Source organism: Malania oleifera, chromosome 5, assembly GCF_029873635.1.
Source record: "Malania oleifera isolate guangnan ecotype guangnan chromosome 5, ASM2987363v1, whole genome shotgun sequence".
Classification (NCBI taxonomy): domain Eukaryota; kingdom Viridiplantae; phylum Streptophyta; class Magnoliopsida; order Santalales; family Ximeniaceae; genus Malania; species Malania oleifera.
In genome coordinates this window covers 21,694,468-21,720,708 of record NC_080421.1, presented here as the reverse complement: position 1 = coordinate 21,720,708, position 26,241 = coordinate 21,694,468, and the positions used below count along the sequence as shown (strand labels likewise).

Genomic DNA, 26,241 nt, shown 5'->3' with positions numbered 1-26,241 from the left:
TCAAAAATGTCATGGCAGCGGGCTTTAAAAAAAGATAAATAAAAACTTTCACATGGATTACTTCCATGACCCTATCCCCCATTTGCAGTACAATCGTCGCAGCTCACCTCTTCTTTTTTTTTTTTTTTTCCTTTTAGGGAAAAGTAAAAAACCATTGTCATTAAATTTGCATATTGCTATGCAAATGAGTGGATCTTCAACTAATCTGAATTGTAAAGAAAAGATCATCCCTGAAAAGCATAAAAGCAGGCACATGGACCCAGTCTCCTCTCCTACTTTCTGCTTCTGCCACGTCACTGGCCCGAACTAGCCAGCAAAAATTGAAAGGGCAAAAAGTTAAAGCAATAAGGTAGCCACTAGTTTAGCATGACTAGCTCATGTTTAGTGGTTCAGTTTTACTACAATAATCCAATTTTAAGCCCACTTTGGTGGGTGTCCCGTTCCTACCTTTGCAAGAGCTGCTGCCTTGAAGCGGAAAGACACCCCAAGCAGTGGATTCAACCACATTGATTTCATTCCTGGAACTCCAGCACAACATCACAGTTACTCGCGAATAGTTCTAATTTCTGAAATTGCTTGGCGGCGACATGAGATAACACCATAGGGAGCTTTTAAGCAATAAATATTTAGTATCCAATCTTAAACTTTCAGTTTACTACTGTTCTCAACACACTAAATAATAAAAATAGTGCTGTACAAATTCATTAAAAAATGTACAAAGAGTTGAGAAAAACACAATTAACTCCAATACTACATTTATAATCATCATCAATCTTCCTCATCCTCGTCATCTTCAGGCAACCCCATATCATCTCCTATACCTTCAAGCATTTTATCTACATCCTCTCCCAATTCAAGCAATCTTGCACTCAATTTTTCAACCTTGCTCTGCTCCTGCCCAAGGCACACGAGCAAATCATTTAGTTCAGCCTCACTCTCCTTCTGTGCTTCTTCCCTTGCTTCAGTCTTTATTACCTCAATATCTGGAAGTGTCGTGGCCCCTCCACCCTTCAAGGTTTTCAACTCCTTCTCCATATGGTAATTGGCCTGTTCAAGGCTATTGTAAGCATCAGATAGACTCTTGAGATCAGATTCAACCTTTGCAGCCAGGTTTTTATACATGGCTGCCTCAGACTCCACCTTTGCTTTCTCTGTCTTGAACATCTCTACCCGTTGAGATGCTTCTTGAAGATCTCTCCGCAGTGTCTCTATCTGGACTCTCTCAAAGCCTCCACCCACTCTCTGCTCAGGCTGAGAATAACCGCCTCCACCTGTCCTTGCAAGGTCCTCAGCCAAAGTTGCATTTCGTGCAAGAAGGTCCTTCAGGGGTAAAGGGAAAGGGAAAACAATATTAATTCATATGCATCTCAATTCAAGTTCGAACATAACATAACATAATGCATCAGAGTTAAGAATTTTTTTTCCCCCCCACCAATCACAATGCCCATGTATCATTCCAGGGAAGGCACCATGGTCATTTCATGAATCATCATTCAGCAAATGTTCAATGAGTAATATTTATGGTATAAAAAACATTTTAAGAATAAACCTGCCTTCGTAAGGGAATTGATTATAACAGGGCAGCAAAAGAGATTGAAGGTTAGCTCACGAAACCCATTAAGAACATAACTAGAATCATCAAGAAATCTCTCATACCTTACCAGGCAGATTTTAAGATGGTTACTAGCTGGCACATTTTATGTTTTCTCCTTGAATTTAGCCAGGTCTACTCAATTAACCTTCTGACATTTTGCCCTCTTGTTTTTCTGGTTTTTCAATCCCCTACAATTATATGTTGTAGAGCTTAACTAGGAGCAGTGTTTACATATTGAGGTCTTAAGAGGCCACTGAACCTAGCCAGCACAAATGATTTAAGGTAGCGTTCAGAAGGATGGATTTCAGGTATTGGATTTGGATTTGTGTGAATTTAGATAAAACTCAATGTACTGTGTTCAAATCCACACAAATTCAGATCCAAGGCCTGAAATTCAAGCTCCCAAATGCAGAGTACAATGATTTTACCATATCAATTTTCCCCACAAAGGGTGAAAATGGAAAGCTAACAAGGTACTTCATGTTGAACCCTTTCTATTTTGCCTTCCTGTATTGAAGCCTAATCTTATTTATTTTAATCATGTGAAATATGCAAATTGTACAAACAACCATACCTGTATCTCAGAACACTGCTTCTCTACAAATGATTTTAGCCGCTTGATATAGTCCCCATCACTTTCGCCATTCTTCTGCTCCAATTCTGCTGGCACCACTGCCACCTTGCTCTTTGGATGACTGTAAACTTCTACAGTGCTGTCTCTGATTTTTTCTTCCAAACTCTTAACAGAGTTAACAAATTGAGCATCAAAAATTGATGCAAGAATTGGATGATCCTCATTCTTCTGGTTAGTTACATCATTCTCACTAGCATCTTCAATCTCTGACATACTAGCAGCATTAGATCTTGTCAATGGTTTACGGGGCTGGGTTGGCTTTGCAGAGGAAAAGATAAAGCTTCTCTGCATCTCATCAAACTTCAGAAAGTATGACGTAAGCCCAACTTTCTGACTTATGGCATCAACTACGGAAAATGCATCCTTACCGCTTTCATTCAATTTATTATAAATGACGCACTCTCCCAAGAGAACTGCAGCCATTCCCCTTATGCACACAGTTGCAGATGGATTTGAAACCAACTCAAGTAGAAATGTGAGATGGGGACGTGAATCTAGGAAGCAATGCACTGCACTAGGGCAATCAGCAAGCCAGGTCACTAACAGCTTGAGAATAATAGGCTGGACATACATATTCCCTGTTGTACTTGACTTTCCATCTTTATTTTTCATGGAAGATGCAAGAGCCAAGTACTTGACCAGATGGTGCATTAAGGGCTCTGGGGGTCCTGGAGATGGTGCAGGCGCCTTCAGTTTAATTCCTAGAACCTGAAAATCTTTTTCTAAAATCAGATAATTAAGAAAAGGACGGCACATTCTGCCTTCCAAAGACATTCAAACTTATCAGCACATCAACGTCATTAATTTTTCCTCCTAATTAAAATGTAACGTAAGAAAAAAAGAATACATGGGTAGAAAATTTGGTTGAGCAATTTAGCTATCTTGCAAATAAAAGTAGAAACTATGAAGAATAAAGGCTGCATACCCTTTCTTTGCACTGCATGTTGTCCTTTATCACATGGGAAAGAACACTCGCGGCACGGCAACAAGTCTGCACTTCAGAAGGTTAGCCAGATTATTAGAACACTGAAAAATAAGAGAGAAAGAGAGTGTTCTGCTGTGTGGTACTATGGTTTATATAACACTTTTAAGCCTATATAAATATTGATTTCACAGTCACAGAATCAATAGCCGTACTTCTTGATAATTCAGTCACATGCCATTCTTTAAGCAAGGAAGACATGGGGGAAAAAAAAAAGAAAAAAAGTTCAGTTTCTGAATATGGATTTAAGTTTTAAGCATTCTTAAACTGGCTTTAGTAGCCACATCCTGATGACAAAAACTGTGTGACCTATGGAAACTTTTGCTTTATTCCTTATTTTTTAGATAACAAAAGAAATATATCACGAGAGAAAAAATTACAGGACCAGAACTCCTCAAAAAATAATAAAATAAATAAATAAAACCATAGTAGTCAGAGGCACAAGGCGAGCTGACGCCCAAAGGGTATTTGAAGCCGAGGCGCGAGGCGAAGGCGCACGCCTCACGAAGGTGAGGCACACAATTATTAAAATAGTGTAAAATACCTGTTTGGGGTAATTGATATATGAACATATGAAGATCTAGTAATACTAGAATTTAAAATGCCAAAATATTTAATAACAATTGAAATTTTAATAAAATTGACAGGATGATTCAACATAGTTCAACATCAAAAGAAAAGAGTAAATAAAAGATTTCTTAGTATAAAAGAAAAGAGTACAATAAAATATAGTTTGCATGGGAGAGACACTGGTTTAAAAGATTTCCCTGATTTAAGCATTGAAGCGATTCTCCAAAGTACAACTTGCATCCCTCAAGTCATTTCTCTTTTAATTTTCGCATGCAATCAATATTATAATTGATCCAAATTCTCTCAGATAAATTTTAGCAGCAATAATTATAATTGAAGATTTGACCATACAATAATCACGACTTGAATTTGTGTTAAAGTGATTCTAATGATTTAAAATAATACTCATAAAATTTAATATCAAAATTAAGTTTAAATTGCCACATTTGATATATCAAAACTTTCTTGAAAATACTATGGGGAGAGTGAATATTTATTATTTTAATGAGTGGTACATAAATATTGATCATATAAGAATAATTTAAACATTAACCTTTTGAAAATTCTTTTTTGTTTTTTGGGGGCCCATTCTTCAGAGCTATCCAAAATCCAATCCTAAGAAGACAGTAGAAGCTTGAAATCCATTCTGATCCGTTGATTTGGGGGGTTACGTGTCTGAAATCCACCATCACCCTCACGTGACATAAGCAAAATGCAAACAGGTAGCAGTACGCATGCAGCAAAAAGAAGAAGAAGAAGAAGACAAGCTCACTGCTGGTTCATAATGTCAAAGACGACGTGACGAACTCACAGATGGTTCGAAGGCTCGCAGACGAACTCGCGAAGGCTCTTGTTGGTTCGAACTGTGGAAGACGAAGTCACAAAGGGTCGGACGACTCGTACTAGATCGAAATGTCAAAGACGAACTCACGGTGCTGGTTCGAAGGCTTGAAGACAAGCTCACGCAGGCTTCTGGCTGGTTCGAAGGCTCACAGACGAACTCACGCTACTGGTTCGAAGACTCGAGAAGGCTCCTGCTGGTTCGAATGTGCAAGACGAAGTCACGGAGGGTCGTGGGGCTTCGAAGGGTCGAAGAGGGCTAGGGCTCCTGTTTGTTCGAGTCAAATGAGGGCTACGGCTCTGGCTCTGGCTATTTCTTTCATTTAACAGACTCAAATTTTTCAAGGTGCACCTCACTACGCCTGTTGCCCCTCTGTGCCTCTTGCAGGTCGCCTCGCCTTGCATGGTATGAGGCGCTAGCCTCCTTGCCTCTCTGGGCGTGAGGCGCGCTTTTAACTACTATGAATAAAACATGGAAAATAAGCCAAAAAACCTAATACAAATAAAGAGTTTTTTCTTAAACCATTTCCACCATAATTAATAGAACACTTCAAATTTTGCTCATACGGACATTTTTTTTAATTGCTCTTACCACCATCCAAATGAAATTCCAATCCTCCAAGATTAGATAATCATAAACCCATATTATCCAACCATTGCAAGCTTCAATATCATTCCCACTGAATCCAACCCCACCCGCCACCCCCTTACCAAAAAAAGAAGGAACAGGTTATATAGCATTGCATCTCTAACCTGATCATTGTTTGCGGCTCTATATCCTGACCATCATTCTCAAAAATATTAACAGCTTCTAAACCTTCAAGAGGACTTGCTGGCTCGTGGGAAATATCTCCAATCAAATGAGGAGATTCCAAGACATCCATAATTTTCATGAACCCAACCCAACAATAAGCCATTATCACAGGAAAATCACTATCAAAGTCACTCCTATTCTCAGAACCAGCACTGCATTTCCTTTTCCCTTTTGCACAACCTTTCTCACCTCACTTTGTATCTGCTCCCACATGCTGAATTCTTCATGTCAACTCCCCCTCCTGCACCGCTACCTGTCAAGTATGCACTTTAATACACCCCTCCATACAAGCCTTTCCCCCACCACTACCAAGCTTATCCCCAGCATTACAACCCACATCAAAACGATTGTCTTGACCCTTTACCTCCACAGCACAAACACTATAGGCTTCAAAATTCGATCCAAGATTATCTGCCTTAATAACTTGATTAGCACCCACTCATAAGGAACTGGTTGTCTAGATTATAAAGAGCATCTCCGAAATTTGCCAGTTGCATTACCGTAATTTTTGCACTCTCCACTTGCACAACACCAGTATGAACCAAAAATGAGAACCTTTCATCAATCTTTGATTTTGGCCGCTCTAACTAAGAGAATCCCCTTCTAGTTTTTTAGAATAAGGCTTTGAAACAACTGAGGCATCAACTCGCCTTAATTGTACATCACCATCCTCAGATGGGCCATAGCAATTCAATATCTGACCCAGATCAATTATAAGTTTTCAAATGCTCCCCTCTCCCAGTAAGCTCACAATCCATCGCTTTTACAGGCAGGCCCATCATTTTTTCCTTTTGATTAAAGAATGGGGTGGGGAGGGGTGGGGGCGGGGGGAGGAGAAGATTACAAGGAAGAAGATAAGCTCTCATCCTAAAGAAAGGAAGTTTAAAGAAAACATAAACAAGAACTCCCACTACATTAGAGTTAGAACGACTACCGTCACATTGCACAATTTAGAGCAATATCCTCAGTTAGTTGAAGTGCTATCAAAAAGTTATTTTACGAACTCCATGCCCCTACCCTCCTATAACATCATCTGAATCACTTTTTTTTTATAGCGGAAAACTCATTGAATAAAAAACAGGAGATTACAGAGAAAGAGGAGGAAGCATTCTCCAAAAACAAGAGCAAAAAACAAAAAACAAAAACATCTAAGAGTTACATCAATGCTGCCTTCCAGTCCTTATGGATATTGGACAGTGATAGGCCCTCAAAAACCACAAAAGAATGTGCCTAAATTGAAGCATAAGTAACTTTCTCTCAAATCAAGTTCAGAGAAGTCTTCTAGTCTTTAAAAATCCTACCATTCCTTTCAAGCCAAGTGTGTAAAACGCCAAAAACAGGGCAAAACCAGAAGTTTCTCCTCCTTTCCTTTTCAAAACCCCAAAATTTCACCCTGCTATATACTCTTGAGCAGACAGCGAAGTGACCCAATCCTTGCCAAAACAGGAGAACAGATTGTTCCACAAAGACCTAGCCACCCCAAAATGTAGAAATTAATGACAATTTGTTTCATTCTCCTCGCAGAAAATTACTCATACATTGGGCCTGAGAACCTTGTGTGGTCTCCAAGCTTGAAGCATGCCATTTGTATTAATACTCCTAAGAACCTCATAGCCTGAAGCATGTCACTTGTATTAATCCTGTTACGAACCAAAGTCCAAATGAAAGCTCGAATCTTAAGTACTACTTGGTCTGCATTACTAGTTTCCAAATCATCTTAGTCGTTTTTACCTGATCTTATACATGTGTCCATGCCTAACATACCCCCAAATGTTAATTCCATAATGTATCTTTTAAAGCTATTCTCGTCATCCATCTTAACAATCTTATTTCTGCTCTTTTTGGATATACATTTTTAGTAACCAAAAACATTCTAATCCTTATTAACATTACTGGTTTTGTGGTTAAACAAATGTTACCTAGAACATGAAACGGGAACAGGATCGCAGTACAGCACATTCTGTAAAAAGTGGAACGTTAGGGATATACTTCTATAGATATGTCGGTAAAAAATGTGTAATGGCAGTTGCATATTTTGTAGAGAATGCTGAGATGTTTCTAAATCTAGAAGAGTTTTTTCTTTGTGAAATAGATTAATGACGATTGAAAATAGAATTACAATGTGATGGTTCCCTAAAGTAATAAAACAATATGACATGGCAAAAATATTGAATTAAAACTTAGGATCACTAGATTTAGCGTTCCGGAATGAAAATGTACCATGTTTTATAATTTTTGTACCAATTTGTGGTTCTCTAAGGTGTAGCATTTTTTCTACTATGGGTCAAACTCTGGAAATTTCCTTTTAATTTTTGGGGCATTCTACAATCACACCGCGATTGAAGCACCCTCTATCTCTCCCAACTTTATTTAACTCTATGTATCACATCTTCAATTTCTACTTTGTCTTTTGGATTGCACAATAGATTGAAGGTACTGAAACCCTTTAACACTAGGAATTTCTTGACCATCAAGTTAAATATTTGACTCACAAAATAGAATGTAGGAAAGGAATGAGGTAGGAATAGAATCACTCTTTGAACAGATTACGTCACATGGAATGACTGTCAAAATTGCCATTTTGCATTTGATCTGTCATATGGAATACTTCAAAATACCAATTCATATTCCTTAACAACAAATGGATTTTCAACGGTGACCACAATAGATAGAAAAATACATGATATTGTTGTTCAGGTGGTGGTGGTTGTCGTTGCAGTAATACTAATATGATAGTTGCTGTTGTCATCGTCATTGGCAGTTAAGAGAGGGTCCACTTATGGTTTTTTTGGAATTTATTATCTAATGAAGGTTATAATTGTCTTCCAGAAAAGGAAGTCATGAATAGAATTATAATCCCAACACATATGAGACAAAATCACCAGCCAATTAAATGGGAGAAATAGCATTTGAGCCAGAATGCAATTCCACCCTCACTGATGTAAACCAAGCATGGAAATGGGAGTTGGGTTCTATATGTTGATTCCCTTTCCAGCCCTAATTCTGCAAACCAAACATAGTATAATAGTTTCTCCATTATTCCTTCTAGTTACTAAAATGTATAGTGTATTTTGTCTGCTACTTGGTTTGAACCTCTAGCTTCTAAAGCTTCTCTCCATAATTCTAATTTGGAGTCTGCTCCATCTTTAGTTGCATCTATCAAGCAATATCATATGCAAACCAGCACCGCAGATTCTCATTTTGGATGGATGTAGAGCTCATCCATAGCTAAAGAAAAAGGATGAAGACTCAGAAAGAAACCTTGATGTCAACCCATTATGAACGAAAAATCCCTAGATTCAAAAAGTAAAAGAAAAGCATCCAACCAACAAAGCTATTTCTGAAAGTTAATGTTTTGAAAAAACAAGACTAATCAATGAACTCATCAGCTGATCGGTTTGTGGCGTGTCAGTCCAATTCAACCACTACCTTGTCATTAATTTTATATTTATGTCATGCATAATATTGTAATCAGAATATGCAAAAATAAATAAGTTTTCTGTCTTACCTATAGCAATAAAATACAAATGAAATGTTTCCAATGAAAATAATAATTTTTACGATAAAAAAAATTTAGAATTTTCTAATATGCAATCAAAATGATCCCCTTTTTTACCAGCTTAGTTGAATTTGGGCTGGTCTTTTAGAAAATTCTATTTTCGATGTTAAACCAGGAGGCTGCTAGTTCGAATGATTCAACTAGCCAATCAGGTCCAGCATTTAAAACACTGCTGAAAATGGGTAATGCAAATCATGTTAAAAACTCCAAGAGCAAAAGCACTGTAGTGGTAAGAAAAATAATTCTCTCCTCAATAATTTTAATAACAAACATTGATCCTTAAGCTATCAAGCATTTACCTCAAGCCACAAGCAACAAAGCAACAGAAAGCACACCTCTACAACCCCTTAGCTCCTCCCTTCTGAAGCCCCTAAGGGTCCTTGGATCAAGGATTTTGTTTGGGAAAAGGAAATGAAAAGAAAATGGGGAAATTCCTTTTCCACTTTACTTTCTCTCTATGTCAAATGTTATCAAGAACAAAAATTTGTTCCAATATGATTAAAAATTAAGGAAAAAAAATTAAATATTAATAGTGTAAAATCAAATTTTAGCTCATTCATTGCTTGTATATTTTATTTTCTTTCTCGCTTTCCTTGATAGTCAAACCAAAAAAATGGATTATTTCATATTTTCCTATCCTTTTCCTAATGTTTTCCAAGTTCCAAACAGGGCCTAAAGGAAATTATTAGAACCCCAATGTAATCGTACAAAGCCAATGCTTTCTGGGCAATGCAAATAACTTATTAGAAATACTCCGAGCAGCTGGACAACGTAAGAGAAGAAGTCTATTAATATCATCACCACAATAATACAAAATAAATATCATGAGAAACGGCCTTAATATGTCTTCTAACATGCATCTGATGATTGGTGTTAACTTGTTGAGGATAGATACCAAAGGCCTTACATTAGATGGAAATCTAGGGGTTTAGTTGTGGAAAACAGTTTTTATTTTCCTTTCTCAGGTTCCAAATAATTACAAAAATGTCACTTTCTTTTCCAAATTTCTAAGATTCATATAGGAAATCTACAAAATAATCAAAAAGATGCTTTTCCTACTTCCCCATACAAATTTGAGATTGCAAAACAAGGTGGCATTTTTTGTAATTATTAGAAAACTAGAAATAGAAAATAAAATTGTTTTCGACAAGTGAACAAGGCCTTAGATTTCCACAATAAATTTTATGAAGGGAGAAAAATTATACAACCAAGTTAAAAGCGAGAACAAAGATTTGCAAACACCGGAATTGTTTAGGGGCCATTTGGTATCATTGTCAAAAATTATGAAAAATGAAACCTAGAAACAAAAACTAAAAACCAGAAACATAAAATAAAAACCAAGAACATGTTTGATTAATATTTCTAAATTAAAAAAAAAATTAAAACTTGATTAAACAAATTCTCATTTTAGTCCTTGAATAAGACAACAATTAAAAATGTATAATTAAAATAGCAAAAGTACAAAATAATACAAACTAAAAATATTACAATAAAAAGAAAAATAATTATGATTATTTTACTTAATTATTACATTTCATAATTCACTTTACAAGAACAATCTTATTGTACATGACAATTGAAAAATAGTCAAAAAGAATTTTTAATGGCCTTCATTATTATTTTAATTTTTTTGAAAATTTACGGATTTTTTATTATATTTAAATTCATATGATCATTTAATTTTAACTTAAATTTTAATTAAAAAAAAGTATGCAAAAAAATGAATTGTTTAATCCAAAAAATTTAATTTTGACTACAGAGATATTCTGGCAATAGGTTACTAAAATAATTGAAAACCATAAATTTGGTTTTCAGTTTTTTTCACAAACAACTAAAAATAAACAATAGAAATAGAAAACTGGCAACATAAATAAACATGTTTTTATAATTTATTTCTTCATTATATATAAACAAAAACAGAAAACAACAACAATACCAAATGGACCCTTAGGATTCACTATGTATTATCCCCACAAGATGGAGGTTGAAAGAAGTATGATAAGACAAGCAACAAAGGAGGATCCTCAGCCTCCTTTTGGTTAAGACTTTTAGAAATAAAAAATGAAATTTCTAAATAAAATTACCCCACTAAGAACCAAGAAACTAGAAATTGAGGCATCATTGAGGATCCAAATTCAATAAAGACTAAGAGAAGCACTCGCCAAATGAGTTCCCCCCCCCCCCCACCCCCCCGGGTGACATCCTTATAAAAATGTGCTCTATAACCATTATCCATTGTGAATTTGACCAAAGGAAAGAACAAATGCCAAATTTGAGAAAAGAAATTCCATGGAATTGCACGGATTACATCTATACTAGAAAAGGGATCTCCAGATGTTAGTTTGGACTTTTGACTTCTCAAAATATCACTGGCTCCTCCATCTAAAATATCCCTTACAAGGGCCCATTTTCCTACTCAGAGTAATCTTTTTAGTTAAAACCTTATACAAAAAAAAAGCACCACATGCCTAGAAATCCATGGAACAGTGAATGCAAGCAAAGCAAATACCCGCCACTTAACCCCTATTTAGAAAAAACACATACAAAAATTGTAATGCAGATTTTCTTCTGTCATCTTTCAAATTGACCAATTAAATATTAAAATCATAGATTACCTCAAGATCACCATCAGTTTCACTTGGAGTAAGACCATGTAATAGCATGCTGCCATAAAAACAGATTCCTGAAATGTCACTCATTGGAAGTGGTAAAATCACAAAAAAGAATGACTAAAAGTCTCAGTTTTACCAATGCAATGACAACATAAAAGCTTGAATACAATTTAGCTATAAATCGAAATGGAGTATTGAAAACATTGAGAATGAACCAACCTTCCAAAAGACATGTTCACGTCCTCATCAATTGAAGCATGAGTCATTGAATGCGGCTGAGGGATTAGTGTGGATGCAAGCATCACTTGATCATCAGAATTTTTCTGCTCCCAATGAGGTGAATTAAATAAGAAATGAAAGGTATTGTAATTAAATTGTCTCAATGTAAAACGAAAACCAGGAGTGTGAACATAAGTGAGATATGATGAACTACAAGCAAAAAGTTATCAAATTTTACCAAGACAAACAAAGTAATGGAGGAAGTACACGATGTGAACCTCACAAAATCTTTTGAAGACATAGTCAGCCGCCACAAACTCTTGCAGACTAGAAGTCCGCATAATGATTCGGAGAATAGAATTCAGAGCAGGTTCTACATGAGGTTCTTCTCCAAGAACCTTACTCACAAGAGTATCGAGATTCTTGGGATGTTCAGCAATTAAATCACCAATGCATTGTAGTGCCTGACAAAGTTACCAATAAATTTATACATCTTTAGAATCAAAGATAATAACACTTTGAAATTATTGTTGCACTGAAATTTCTTAAAAAAATATATATGGGAGGGGGGGGGGGAGAGATATATTATATATAAGATGCAGAGAGATATCAATGAGTACATAGTTCAGGAAAAGTTAACTCAAAATTTATGCCACTTCATTTTCTGAAATAAATGGTCAAATGATGCATGATATCCTCTTCACTAATGATAATGTCATGATATAAAATACACATACATTAGTAAGATCATCTGGCGCCCTAGTACTGATGGACTCAACCACTTCGAATCTAAGCAGAGATGGATGATAACTTGACATGTTGGAGAAGAATACATTGAAAAAAATGTACACATGAAATAACACATTAAAAGACAATGGATAAAACTACAAAATCCTAATGGCTGTTATTATGATTTTCCATGATTACATACTAGTTCAAAGACATGCTAAGATTAGAAATCAATTTATTTTAAAAGCAAAGGCAAGCTTGGAATGAGTCATATTCAATATCAAACAGAACATTATAGTCATTTACATTAAAAATGTAGTTAAAACACTCAACACACAACACACAACACACGTACCCATCAACATGCATTGGACGAAGTAAGAACCATAGAAATCCAAAAAAAAAGGTGAAAAACTTGATAAAATACAGGCAAAACAGTCCTAATTTCTAACATCAATATGGGGGCACAGCACAAGCAAAAAGGGTGAAAAACTTGACAAATACAGGCAAAACAGTCCTAATTTCTAACATCAATATGGTGGCACAGCACAAGCAACAAATGCATCATTTGCAAGCAAAGCCTACACAATATTAAACAAAATACAATTTAAATTTCTTTGAAACAACAATGTGGTTTTATATATAACACGACAAAAATTATACAAACAAAAAATTGTAATTGGCAAGTTGAGAACTCCTGTAACCTATTTGATCACTAAGCAAGACTCAGCAGACAAATGCAATTGACCAACAAAAGAGTACAAACTATGCTTGATTCACCAGAGCTTAAGTTGATTGCATTCCTCCATTAAAAAAGGTAAACTTGAGAGTACAAACTATGCTTAATTCACCAGAGCTGAAGTTGATTGCATTCTTTCATTTAACTTGAGAGAGAGAGAGAGAGAGACAGACAACATAGCACTGCAGTAGGAAGGCACAGAACAGCTATCTTACCGCACAATGCACAGCAACAGGAGCCCATTGGCTTTCAACTCCTAACATCAAAAGGTGGTCCAAAACCTTTTTCTACAGTCATCCAGCAGATCAACAGTGAGATGTCAACCAAGTAAAAAGCTTATCATAATTCATATCATAAACATAATTTGTAACAAACCTGAACCAATACTGTCTTGTTGGTTTGTCTATTGGCATCTTTTCCAGACTCATTTTCTGGACCACCCCTTATTAGCAAATTAATGGTTTCTAACGTGCTGAGCAGATTTATTGTCTACTGGTATGGTGTTTGGCATAAAACAAAACAAATAAACAGTAAGAGTACTGTAATAGTATCTCATCTATCTACAGCAGTTATTTACATGGTACACAATGTAAACCACAATAATAAACCTTTTGTTGGGTAAAACTGTAGGAACTTGCTCGGAGCTTCAAAATCGATACTAGAGGATCAAAACCCATAGTCTCTCTCAATAATATCTAAACCATGTACATGCTATGGTTAGAAATGTGAAGAAACCAAACAAAAGAACAATAACAACAAAGACGAACACCTGATTAGAGGCATTGTTACGCAGGAGATTGTTTAGCAATTCAAGACAGTCCTGTGTGGCAGCAAGTATATTAGCAACATTATAGTTTACAATTACATTCATAAATTTACCCAGAGCAATATGCAGTAGACAGCAGCACATGATTGCATATAGGAGCATCCAGAGAGGAACTAGCAAGTCACCAAGAATATTAAAAGCATCCAAAATCAAACAAAACATCGAACCCAAACAAAAAACTGCACAAAATAAAGGTTTAAAAGGCCATTAATTACCTGCACAACAACACCGCCTTCTGAACCTCCTTCCTCCTTAATTATGCTAAAGATCTTCTCAAATGCGCCTTCAAATACCACAATTTTTTGAATCTCCTGCAATTATAAAATCCTGCCCATTAGTAGGAAAATAAACCAGTTTCAAACATGGGGTTCTTCTGAGGAGAATGTAACCATAAAAGAGGAAAGGTCACCTCGGCCTCACGCGTCAAATAAGTGAGAAGTAACAAGGCCTCATTTCGTATAACCTGGAAATTGGACCACAATCATCTGAATCCCAAAAGAATGATGCAACAAGGAATGAATCCAAACAAAAACAAAGGCAGAAGACCAATTCAATATCTCATAGCCTCATAGGGCTCCACAATGCACAGTTTCTGGAAAACATCTGAGAATAATATATTTTGTCAAAGCTAATTCTTGTAAATCAGCACCCAAGAAATATGAACAGGAAAACACAAGGCTACAGAACTGTTCTTTGCCATATCATCATGTATTGTATTTTCATACAGGCAAACTGCCATTAAGTTTAAAATCTTTATAACTAACTTTAAAAGAACCCAAAAAAGTCCATCAACGAACCAGTTCATACCTCACGATCCATGAGCATATCCATAAGCCGAGTTATACCACGAGGAATGGTCAGAATAGCTTCCTGTAACCTGAACAGGAAAAGCATAACTGAGACAATCCAAATACTGAATAAAACATGAAGAAAATAGAAAAGGAAGAATACCTATTCGGAGAATTCATAAGAAGAGCTGTTAGAAGTTGTAGTGTGTAGTACCGAACATAGAAATCCTCCTCCGACTGTCAAAGTTCAAAAGTAGGAGCCATGTCATAACCCAGTAACCACTGCATTTCCATGTGTTAAATCCAAATAGAGGACTCTTACCAACAAACTTAGAAGAAGAGAAATGTTTTCAGATTCTCTAGAAAGCAAATCACTGTTCATTACAGCTGGCTGGACCTCATTCTTTGCTCCCATTGCACTATTGATAGGATTCAAAGCACTTACAAGAGTTTCTAGAGCACCTCGAACCTGCATGCATGCAAAGCATGAAACATCCATGTTCATTTTTTTGGATGAGAATGCAATGGCAATTACCATAAGGAAACTAGGTCAGTTTCTAAACACCACCAGGAAGCTTAAAGACAAGAAGATAATTTTATATCCAATTATGTTTTTACTACTCTTCCCCTTTTCTTGTTGCTCCTTCTCTTTTTCATATTTATGTAATTATTATTATTAAAAATCAGATTCAGACAGAGTGGAATAGAATGTCAAATTTACGGAATAAGGACCCCCTTGAGTTCACAATTCAGTCCCTAGATAGGAATAGAACCAAAAAAATGGAAAAAGATTTTAAACCATTTCGACATCATCACGTTCTTCCTTTAAAACGCCTGTAAGAACTGGAAAGCCTGCAATGGAAATAAGTGATTATCATACACGGGAAACATGAAATAAAAGCAAAGCCTCTATATAATCTGTGAAGGAGAAACTTACCCATTGCCCCAAATGCAAGCTGGGCAGCTTGACTCTCTGCTACAACCGATTGAAGTTCAGCAATAGCAGTCCTCCTGTCCTCTGCCAGTACGCCATTGCTTATTCGGTCGAGCAAACGTTCAACATAACTATTGATACAAGTCAAACAATGAACAGATAAATTTCCAATTAAATTTTAAATTCAAAAAAAAAAAAACTATGCATAAGCTCATGAAATCAGGACCATCTGTTCCATTTTCATCATTATTACACTCTCCCACCCCCCCCCCCCCCCAAAAAAAAAACAAAAGAAAGAAAACAACAACAACAATAATGCAGTTCGAACTTAAAACATTTCTCACGTACTGAAAGTCATCAATTTTTATTTTGTTCATCCAACACATCCATGCACCTCTCTCCCAATCTCCAATTGTGAGTCTATATCTTGGCTACATGAAATTATACTGCTCAAGTCTCAGGTTATTCGGCAGCAAGTCCTTTGGTAGAAAGAAATGTGTACTTCGTTTTTATTAAAACATTAGCCTAATATCAGTTTAATGGAGTTTTGTGCCCAGGGGTGTTTTTGTAATTCATTATTGCTTGCAATGGATCATAGTTGTGCATCATGGATCTTATATGGGACAAGTTAGGATCATGTTATGAACATAAAACTTATTAGCAGTTTGAGTCGTAAAGCTTGAGACCAATCTTTACCCAGTCTCCAATAAGTTCTTGATCCTCAAGATAAAAATTGAACAAATGAATATTTGAGTTTTGGGCAACTCTTCTCTCTCTATCTCTCTCTCCAGGCTGCAACAGGCTCCTAAGTAACTGTTCGTTGCACAGTAACACATCCACCAACCTAATTACTCCTCCTGCAAGCCTAATCAAAGTACCTTTTCTCATACCTTAAAACTCTAAACCTATACTTTCAGACCAAATCCTATCAATTAAACCGTCCAACTGCATAAATTGAAACCTAACCTTCCTGCTCCATAGAATCCAACAGTTCTTACCATTGCTGCTGCTACCCACTGAACAGCCCTGCTTTTAGCATTCAAACCAGTGTTTTAAAAAGCTCAATTGAGGCAAGCCTCAAGGCAAGGCATGCTTAAAATGCCTTGAGGCTCAATCTAAAATAACAAAATCCAAAAAAGGCTTACACATTACATGCTGAGGCTAAGGCATTTTTACAAAAAAGCACGCCTTTTGCGCATTTTAGTTGAGGCTTATGCATTTTGAGTGTGTGATTCTCAAGTTAGAATTGGTTAGAAAATTTTAACTACATGTTTGTACAAAAGGAATGTCATAATATGAGTTTATTTCTAAAACTCTTGAACCTCAACCTTTCCAAAATAACTGGACTTGTATGTTACATCATGAAAATAGTTTGAACTTTGTAATGGTATAGCTATCTCTTGTATTTATGTCATGTATTCAAGTTAGAAATTTTTGAATGGCCAACAAGTATTTTGCGAACTACATTTAGTTTTTCTTTTTTACATTATATTTGTGATTTTCTTAATTTTTTACTTTATTTTAAATATATATAATTTATTTAACAAATTTTTATCTTAAAAAAGAAATTTTCAAAAGGCTTACGCTCGAATGCCTTAAGGCTTATGCCTCGCCTTTTGAGGGTTAAAATGCCTTGCCTTTTGCCTTCGCCTTTTAAAACATTGCTTCAAACCCTTTCATATTGTTCTATTGCACCCATCCTCTACCTGTTGGCATATAAACTCAACTCAATACTATTGCAACTTAGATTTTCAAAGCCATGCTGCAGCAATCACACACTCTTAGCCCATTCGTCCATGCACAAACCTATGAAATGTTCTTCTCTAAGTCATTAAATAAAAACAGATTTAAAAGTTACCAAGATAAGACATACAGGGTAAAGCTTGACATAATTCACACAGTAAAATGCAGCTTAGCTTCATTTTTTCACATAAAATCATTTTAAAAGGATGAGCAATAAATATGCAAAATAGTAACAGAAATATATATACAGTAAAATTATTACCATCCACATATACAACTTTGTTGGAATTTTACATCCATCATCATTTATTCTTCCAGGTAAAATGGGTTAGTGGTTCTTATTACAAACAGTTCTATTAAGAGGTTTCAAAGGGTACAGCCAAAAGTCAGTCTCAAAGAGCACACCAGCCTAGGAACCAACTAATGTTAATATTATAAAAATAAATAAATGGGTAAATATGAGTTTTTGAAGGGAAAATGGTAACACACACTAGTTATCATGTTTACATATGTAGTGTAGATATTTATATTTATACAGATTAAGCAAAGTGCCTAAAATCATAACCAGCACAACTTGTACATCAAAATGTACAGAAACTTTAACCAATCCTTAGTCAAGCACCATGCAAAATCATATTGATAATAGACCATGGGGAAAAAAAAATTTTAACCCTTAGAAATAATCATGAACATATAAGAGCAGCTTACCTATCTTCGCCTGAAGTAGAGTTTTCACTTCCAAAAACAAGCCCAACAACCCCCTGCACAATAATTAGTAACTTGATCACATATTAATGCAACATATAAAGCATAAAGCCATAAAAGACAGCTATGGCACTATCTCAAATGAATGCACATTAAACAGTACACAGTAAAGCATATAGCTTAAAGTAATTATATATTGAATATATTACAAGATTGAGTGTATAATGTCTTAAGAGGTACACACTGCATTCTTGAGCTATTGGTAAGTATCACCCCATATTAACCTACAAGAAATTCTTTTGACAACCTATTTTATCTTCTCCTAACTTTTATTGCAATCAATTTTAAAATAAATTATTGCCATTAAATATAACAACCTACAACAAAAGAACAAAACTAAAACTTGTTTAGCTCGTCTCATACAAAAACATCTATTTAGATACATCTTTACCACTTAAATTTTGCAATGACTGTTTCTCCAAATAACCTTAAATGAGGTTGCATTTCTTATATCCCATCACTTCAACTTAAGGGAGCATTTGTTTTGGTGGCTAAGTTTACAAGGCTCAACTGGACTCAATAGAATGGTTATTGTAGTATCCATGTTCCATGTTCGGATTGCAATCTATAAAGGACGGACCAGTCATTCATTCAAAAGATTCAAATACACATAAAAAAAAGATTAAAATATTATATATATATAAAAGAAAACAAACACACAAAAGAAAGAGCAGTCCAATCCTTTTATTGCTCAGTCACTGCTGGCCCATGGGGAGGGACTGGCCAGCCTATGGGCCCTCCCGCCAATGATAGGCTAAGAGGGTCTAGTCTAGCCTAGCCTAGCCGCCAAAACAAAGAAACTTTTAATTTCAATCCCATGGATTCTGGAGCATGAATTTAGAAATGCCAAATGCTCCCTATAAGACCAAGTATGACAAGGCATTAAACAGTTAAACCATCGCCCAGTTGAACCATCTTCCAAACTGAAATTAATTTCTAATCAGACAATCAGCACATAATTTCTCCATGCTCCGACTTAATCAATATGAACTAGCTAACTCAAGGAAGAACATCCCAGGTGTCCCCAGCATCATCTTGTTTCAGCAATTTCACTGGGTAGTTGCCACAATAGGCTAACTTTACTCCAAACACCCCACCCCAACCCCAACCACAATGACACACTAAGTTAGAGCTAAAGCATGCTCTCAAAAGTCATAACAGCATAAAAGGTGAATAGAAATGGAAATGGCCATTAAACCTTGAGGGCATTTTACAACATTAAGCTCGACTTAAACTGGCGACACCACAATAGCTAGCTGATATACACAATCAAGATGAACATGGTAGAGACGCAATATGTCAAACTCTGAAACAATTTTTCACGAGAGAGAGAGAGAGAGTACCTTGTAACCAGACACCAAATCCATATTCCCGAGTATCCCACCGCTGCACTTAGATCAAAACGATGAATGAAAAAACTCTGAAACAATGAAGAACAAAGACTGAAAACGAAGGGGTAAAATGCCCAATTGTTATTATTGGCCTTTGATTATACGATCCGATGCGATTATTTTGAATTAAACCATGTCAAAAAGTTATAAAGTTTGGAGCCAGAAAGGCAATAGGACCAGAAGAAGACAATAATAAAAATTAAAGAGAAAAGAAATCAAAAAACAACAGACGATCGTGAACTAGAAACCCTAATGGGACTTCCCCTCATGGAAAGAGGTCTAAAGCACAAAAACCTGCGAATGAGGTCGTGAAAAGCCGATTAAACTCAATTATTCATCTGAAAACCTTGAAGAATCAGGAGCACAACATAATATCTTATGCGGAATAAAATTAATTTAAAGATTAAAAGTTAACGCGGCAGAAAATTGGACTAAATAACAAGAAGCTGGTTCGAAGGGTGACGAACTCACGAAGCCAACTTGCTGCAAAATCATTAATTAGATTGCACTAAAATTAATCTAATGCCAACTTGCAGCAAAATCATAAACATGAACAAACAAAAAGTGCCAACTTGCTACAAAATCATAAACTTGCAGCTGGTTCAAAGGGTGACGAACTCACGAAGCTCCTGAAGAACTTGCGAAAGGTCTTGTTGGTTAAAACTTCGAAGCGTTGAAGAAGAACTCACGAAACTCCTACTGGTTCGAAGGATCGAAGAGACTCGCGAAGGGTCGGATGGCAGAGGGCTTCGAAGGGTCGAAGAAGAAGGGTCTCCCCGACTCTCCCGTCTCTCGTGCGGCCGCCAGCTGGCTCTCTTTCTCTGTTGGCTCAAAATCTCAAATGATGAGGGAGGGCTAGGGCTGGTTTTGAATGGGAATGGGGCTGGCATTAGGGCTGGCCTGGGGGCTGGGAATGGGAGGTGCCGAGAGGGCGTGCGGGCCGTGTGGCCGTGTGCCCGCACTTGGGGCTGGCTGGGGCAATGGGGCTGCCGGGCTGGGCTGGTTATAAGCGGGCTTTTATGGGTTAATAAGTAAGCAGGTCGGCGGATCTCCGCCGGATAAACCCGACCCGACTCACTAAGGGGGCGAATATGAAAATGAAAACACATGTTCAACTCATTTACCATATGGATGATTATGAGTTGGTTAAAACGAGTTAAATACAATTCGAATTAACGGATTTTTATTTATTTTTCTAAGTCTATTCGCGACGACAGGGAAGGTTGGCGATAGAGTTGAATCAGTTGATAGAGTGATCCACTCCCTTTCGTAGGTAGAATTCCATTTCAGCTCCTAGACTTTTGACCAAGATGCACTTATACATAATAGAAAATACTTGGGGCCCATGGTCGTGACATCACAGGACCCATTGGCTCACGTGACGCAATCAACGACGAACACCATCTAGTAGACCCACCTGCATCTCTACTACATAAGGTGGATGGACCCATTATGATTCATTACCCAAATATAATGTAAAAACAAAAAAAAAAAAACAAAAACAAAAAAAAACATAAACATAAAACAAAAAGGATGCTCAAACTGCAACCTCCTTTTTGTCACCTCGGTCCATGTAAAATAAAATAATATATATATATTTTTTAAACCATGTTCGAGATTTTTGAGTATTTGATTAATTTTTCAAAGTAATGAACTCGTTTCTTTATCCATCTTTAGTTCAATATTAGGGTATTATCTTAAATGAAAAGTCATAACTTTTAAAACTCAAATTTTGATAATTAAAAGAGTTTTAAGTTTAAAATATGAGTTGCATAATACATATTAGAATAATGCTACACATCGCATCTTTGATGATGCCCGACAATAAGTGAAAAAAAGTGTCATTTTCTAAGGCTCATGACTCATCACCTCACATGGTACAAAAAAAGTGAGTAATGCAAACTAAGTGGGTGATTGCCTACGAAAGGCTTGACTCGAGTTGTTAACCTATTCAAGTCACTTGTTTTATCTACCCTCTTCATAAACATGCATCCATAGTGTTATTATTAGCACCATAGGAGTTTATGAGTGGACTTGATACATATAGGTAAATATCAACTTGATCCAAAAGTTTAAACCTATGAGCCTTCAGCCCAACCATGTATATAAGTACCCATCATTCACTCATTTTTTCCAATGTGGGATAAACTCATAAGTAGAATTCTCAACAATCTCTTCCTCACTTGTGAGTTCCAACTACTCACCCTTGAATAGAAACTGTCTCCCTTATGCGAGTAAGTCCAATTCCCTAACAATTACTCAAGTGGGCCTTACCACTGGCGGTTTACATGCATTGGATTGCATTCCACGTGCCTCTGAACCAATCTTTCCTCTCATGTCTTGAACTTATTCGGATTCATCCCCAGCCTAGAAGATCCTTATTGGCCTCAACCACACACTTGGTCCTGCATGTCTATTTCAATTGTTACAAGAAATGATGATAGCAACATTTGACATCAATGACTTAGTCAAATAAGTGAGAAGAGACTTAGGATGATGCACTCAAAAAGAAAGTTGTGTGATCTATGGTCAATAGAGATTGATATGTGTGAGGATTGCATACTCAGGAAACAAAAGAGAGTCGGTTTCCAAACATATACCAGTACCCCAAAGAAGGAGAGACTTGAACTAGTCCATTCAGATGTATGGGGATCGACGACCGTCTCATCCACAGGTGAAAGGAATTACTTTGTGACATTTATTAATGATCATTCTCGGAAGGTATGAGTTTACTTTCTAAAATATAAATTTGATGTAGTTGATGCTTTCAAGATTTGGAAAGCAATGGTCGAAAATGTAACTGGTTTAAATATAAAAAAACTGAGACCCAACAATGGTGGTGAGTACGAAGACAACAGGTTCAAAAAATTCTCCTATGAGCATAGTATCAAGATGGAAAGAACTATTTCAAGTGCACCTCAGTGCAACAGTGTAACCGAGCGGATGAACCAATCATTGACTGAAAGAACTAGAAGCATGCGTATGCAGTCGGGCTTACCAAAACAATTTTGGGCATAAGCAATCAATACAACAGCATACTTGATTAACAGGAGTTCATCAGTACCATTGGACCACGGCATACCAAAAAAGGTATGGAATGGAAAAGAGGTGAGACTTTCACATTTGAAAGTTTTTGGTTGTGTAGCATATGTGCATGTTAGCGATCATGTTAGAAACAAGCTTAATCTAAAGTCTCGGAAATGCACCTTCGTCGGTTACGGTGAAGATGAGTATGGGTATCGCATTAAGGACAATGAAAAAAAGAAGGTGATCAGAAGCAAAGATGTAATCTTTAATGAAAAAGGTGATGTACAAAGATAGACACATAACAGAACCAATAGAACTCGCAGAACTAGTTTAGAATGAAACAACCTATGTAGACTTGGATGATGTCTTAGAAGGTGTCGAGACACAACACTCTGAGAATCCTCAAGTAGAGGAGACACAACAGCAAAACGCCGCAGAGGAACCTATGGAGCAGATTTTCGCACCACCACCTCCTATTCCAGCTCTAGAGCTTAAGAGATCTTCTTGGCTGCATGTACCAAATAAAAGGTATATGAATTATTTACTTATTACAGATGAAGGAAAACCTGAATGCTATGATGAAGCATGTCAGGCGGGAGATTCGAGCAAGTGGAAGCTTGCAATGAAGGACGATATGAAGTCCCTCAACTCCAACAAAACATGGGAACTACTTGAGTTGCCCAAAGCTAAGAAGACTCTTCACAACAAATGGGTGTACAAGATCAAAGAAGAACATGATGGATCCAAGAGGTATAAAGCCTGATTGGTAGTCAAAGGCTTCGAGAAGAAGGAAGGAATTGACTAGACTAGCATCTTTGCACCAATTGTAAAGTTAACAACCATCATATTAGTATTGAGCATTGTTGCCACAGAGGGTCTACATGTCGAGCAGTTGGATGTGAAGACGACATTTCTTCATGGTGATCTTGATAAGGAGATTTACATGCAACCGCCAGAAGGATTCTCAGTAAAAGGTAAAGAGGATCTTGTTGCAAATTGAAGAAGAGCTTGTACGATCTCAAACAAGCTCCCAAGTGTTGACTCTATGAGTCATATCTATTGGCCTAACAAGGCTTACAAATCTTATTTTGATGATAACAAATCAAGGAAACTTAACATATTTTGGTTAAGTGATGATGTTTCAGGAATCAAGCATATGAGTTTAAGATCAAGTGCTCACAAGCTTTGTTGAAAGTTTATACTCCGAAGACAAGTGGTCAAACAAAAGCTTAAAGTATATTTAAAGCGTGGGATCAAAGATAAAAAAATCTGATGAAGCTTAAAGTATATTGAAGCTTGAAGACAAGATGGACTCAAAGAAAGACAAGCATGAAGACTTGGTGCTTAGAATGTTTAAGTCTTAAAGAGTCTTATGTAAGTACTTCATTTAATGTCGATATGGATGCATTGAAGCTCTTAGGTTTCATTATTGACTTAGAGACCAAATTTTGAAAACCTTGGAAAATATTTTCAAAAGTCTTAAAGTAATATGGCAAGTATAAAAGTTAACAAAAGTTTTTGGAAACGAAATTGAAAAGGCATATGTTGTTGCACGTTTAGGAGACTGACCTGGTTTGGTCAGGCGACTGTACTTTTTATGCTGAAATAAATTGGGAACACAGAATAGGCCCAGTCGACTGACTTCATGAGTTCAGGTGACTGACCTCATTCTGACTTTAAAATTTTCATTATTTTTTAAAAGAGCAGGCGACTGACCCCGATAGTGTCAACTATACTTTATAATGGTCAAATTTAAATAGCGAAGAAAAGTTTCCAAATTTGTTTACTTGGACCCCAAACTTTATGAAAACTTAGGAAATACTCAAAGCAACTTGGGGAACACAAAATAGAATCTTTTTTCATCTATAAATATGTGGGAAACCTAAAGATTTTACACACCAACAAATTGCAAACAACATTCAAGCTATATTGTTACGCTCTTCAAAAACTCTTATTGCAAACACTCTGCTGAAGTTCTTGCTAAAATTCTTCCTGATCAAATCACATGGTTCTTTGCTCACTTATGGAGAAATTCAAATCTAACGAAGAAACCGGTGATAAATTTCCGAGTTTTAATTCTTTCTATATTGATATTTAATTTAAGTATTTTTGTTGTGCATTCAATTGTACTAATTAGCTCTTTTGAGAGTGTCATTGTACACAAATTGTATCTTGTTGATTTTTGACGGTTCAGGTTGTTGAATCGTTGGACTAGCGAGAGGGTATTCTTGCTAAGGAGATTTGTTGACGGTTCAAGGGATTGGATCGTTGTACTAGCAAGAGGGGATTCTTGTTAGAGAGGTCATAACTTTGGCCTAAAAAAAAAGTTGGAAAGGAAAATCCTCACAGCAGTTTGCTTGGGGCAAGGACGTAGGTCTTGGACCGAACCTTGTAAAAATACGGTGTCACTCTCCTTACCTTACTCTCTTTAATTTCTACATTTATAAATTGCGTGGATGCTTAGTTAATTGGTGAAAATTAATTTGACTTTAGTAATTGCGGAAACCTTGATTAAAGAAAGTATGTTGATTGCAGAAATCTTGATTAAAGGAAGTACGTTGATAAATATCAAAGTTCATTAACATATTTAAACTCAAGTAACTTGTTTGATATCAAAATCTGAATTTTGAAGGCTTGTTGAAAATTTTATTTTATTGTGAAATCAAGCTTATCTTATTGATTGGATTAAGTTTTAGTCATTACAAACCAATTATACTTATGTGATTGAGTTGGTTAAAGTTCAAAGGTTTCTTAATCATTGTGTTTGTGTATAACAGTTGAAAAGAAACATAGTTGGGATTCAAAATTAACTAAAGGAACTTATAAAAAGAATATGCAAAGAAAATTTTAAATCCCAATTCACTCCTCCTCTTGGGAATACATCTTACTTTCAATTGGTATCAAAACAAAGTTGTAGTAAATCTTAAATTAGAAGTTACATAAAGATCTATATGGCACACATAGGTGTATCTCCTTTTGCTGAGGGTCAATCCTCATATAGACCACCTATTTTCTACGATGTAAACTATACCTTTCGGAAACAAAGAATGAGAATTTACTTACAAACTATGGATTGGAAAGCATGGAAAGTTGTGACACATGGTGACCTTATCCCCACTAAAATAGTGAACGGTAAAGAAATACCTAAAAAAGAAAAAGAGATGACCGACAATGATCTTAAAATGTTACAAATAAATTCAAGTGCTATGAATGCTTTATATTGTGTTCTTGATGTAAATGAATTCAATAGGGTCATGACATGTAAATCAGCTAAAGAAATTTGTGATAAACTTGAAGTAACCTATGAAGGAACAGTTGATGTTAGAGATAGTAGAATCAACATGCTCACAAATGAGTATGAGGCCTTTAAGATGAATCCAGATGAAACTATCACTAGTATGTATACTAGGTTCACCCATATAATAAACTCCCTCAATGCATTAAAGAAAAACTACTCAATTTATGAGATGATTCG

The 26,241-nt window shown here is 36.1% G+C and overlaps 1 protein-coding gene across 3 annotated transcripts; it reads right to left on the bottom strand.

The window, feature by feature from the left end:
• Window positions 1-605: 605 nt before the first annotated feature.
• Window positions 606-20,718, bottom strand: LOC131155697 (golgin candidate 6). Of its 3 annotated transcripts, none has more exons than XM_058109014.1 (20): window positions 20,362-20,718; window positions 19,692-19,768; window positions 18,292-18,344; window positions 15,844-15,971; window positions 15,706-15,758; window positions 15,229-15,375; window positions 15,070-15,143; window positions 14,926-14,995; window positions 14,528-14,581; window positions 14,334-14,429; window positions 14,062-14,112; window positions 13,901-13,987; window positions 13,668-13,781; window positions 13,508-13,579; window positions 12,103-12,288; window positions 11,825-11,928; window positions 11,609-11,657; window positions 3,154-3,219; window positions 2,169-2,936; window positions 606-1,320 (listed from the first exon to the last, which is right to left on the bottom strand). In XM_058109014.1, exons 2-20 carry the CDS (start codon window positions 19,713-19,715, stop codon window positions 769-771), a joined length of 2,748 nt encoding a protein of 915 aa, XP_057964997.1. In that variant the 5' UTR covers window positions 19,716-19,768; window positions 20,362-20,718; the 3' UTR covers window positions 606-768. The 3 variants fall into 3 exon arrangements, with proteins under 3 accessions (XP_057964997.1, XP_057964998.1, XP_057964996.1); XM_058109015.1 differs by having other exon boundaries at window positions 19,692-19,739; XM_058109013.1 differs by having other exon boundaries at window positions 19,692-19,734.
• Window positions 20,719-26,241: the final 5,523 nt, after the last annotated feature.

Excerpts from the sequence above, each read along its gene's own strand:
- LOC131155697 (XM_058109014.1), bottom strand. The coding sequence starts at position 19,715 with ATGGATTTGGTGTCTGGTTACAAG. Across the intron at positions 15,144-15,228 it reads CTCTTCTTCTAAGTTTGTTG|TCGGAGGAGGATTTCTATGT; the intron begins GTAAGAGTCCTC and ends GAACTTTGACAG. Across the intron at positions 3,220-11,608 it reads AAACTGATGGTGATCTTGAG|ACTTGTTGCCGTGCCGCGAG; the intron begins GTAATCTATGAT and ends TCTGAAGTGCAG.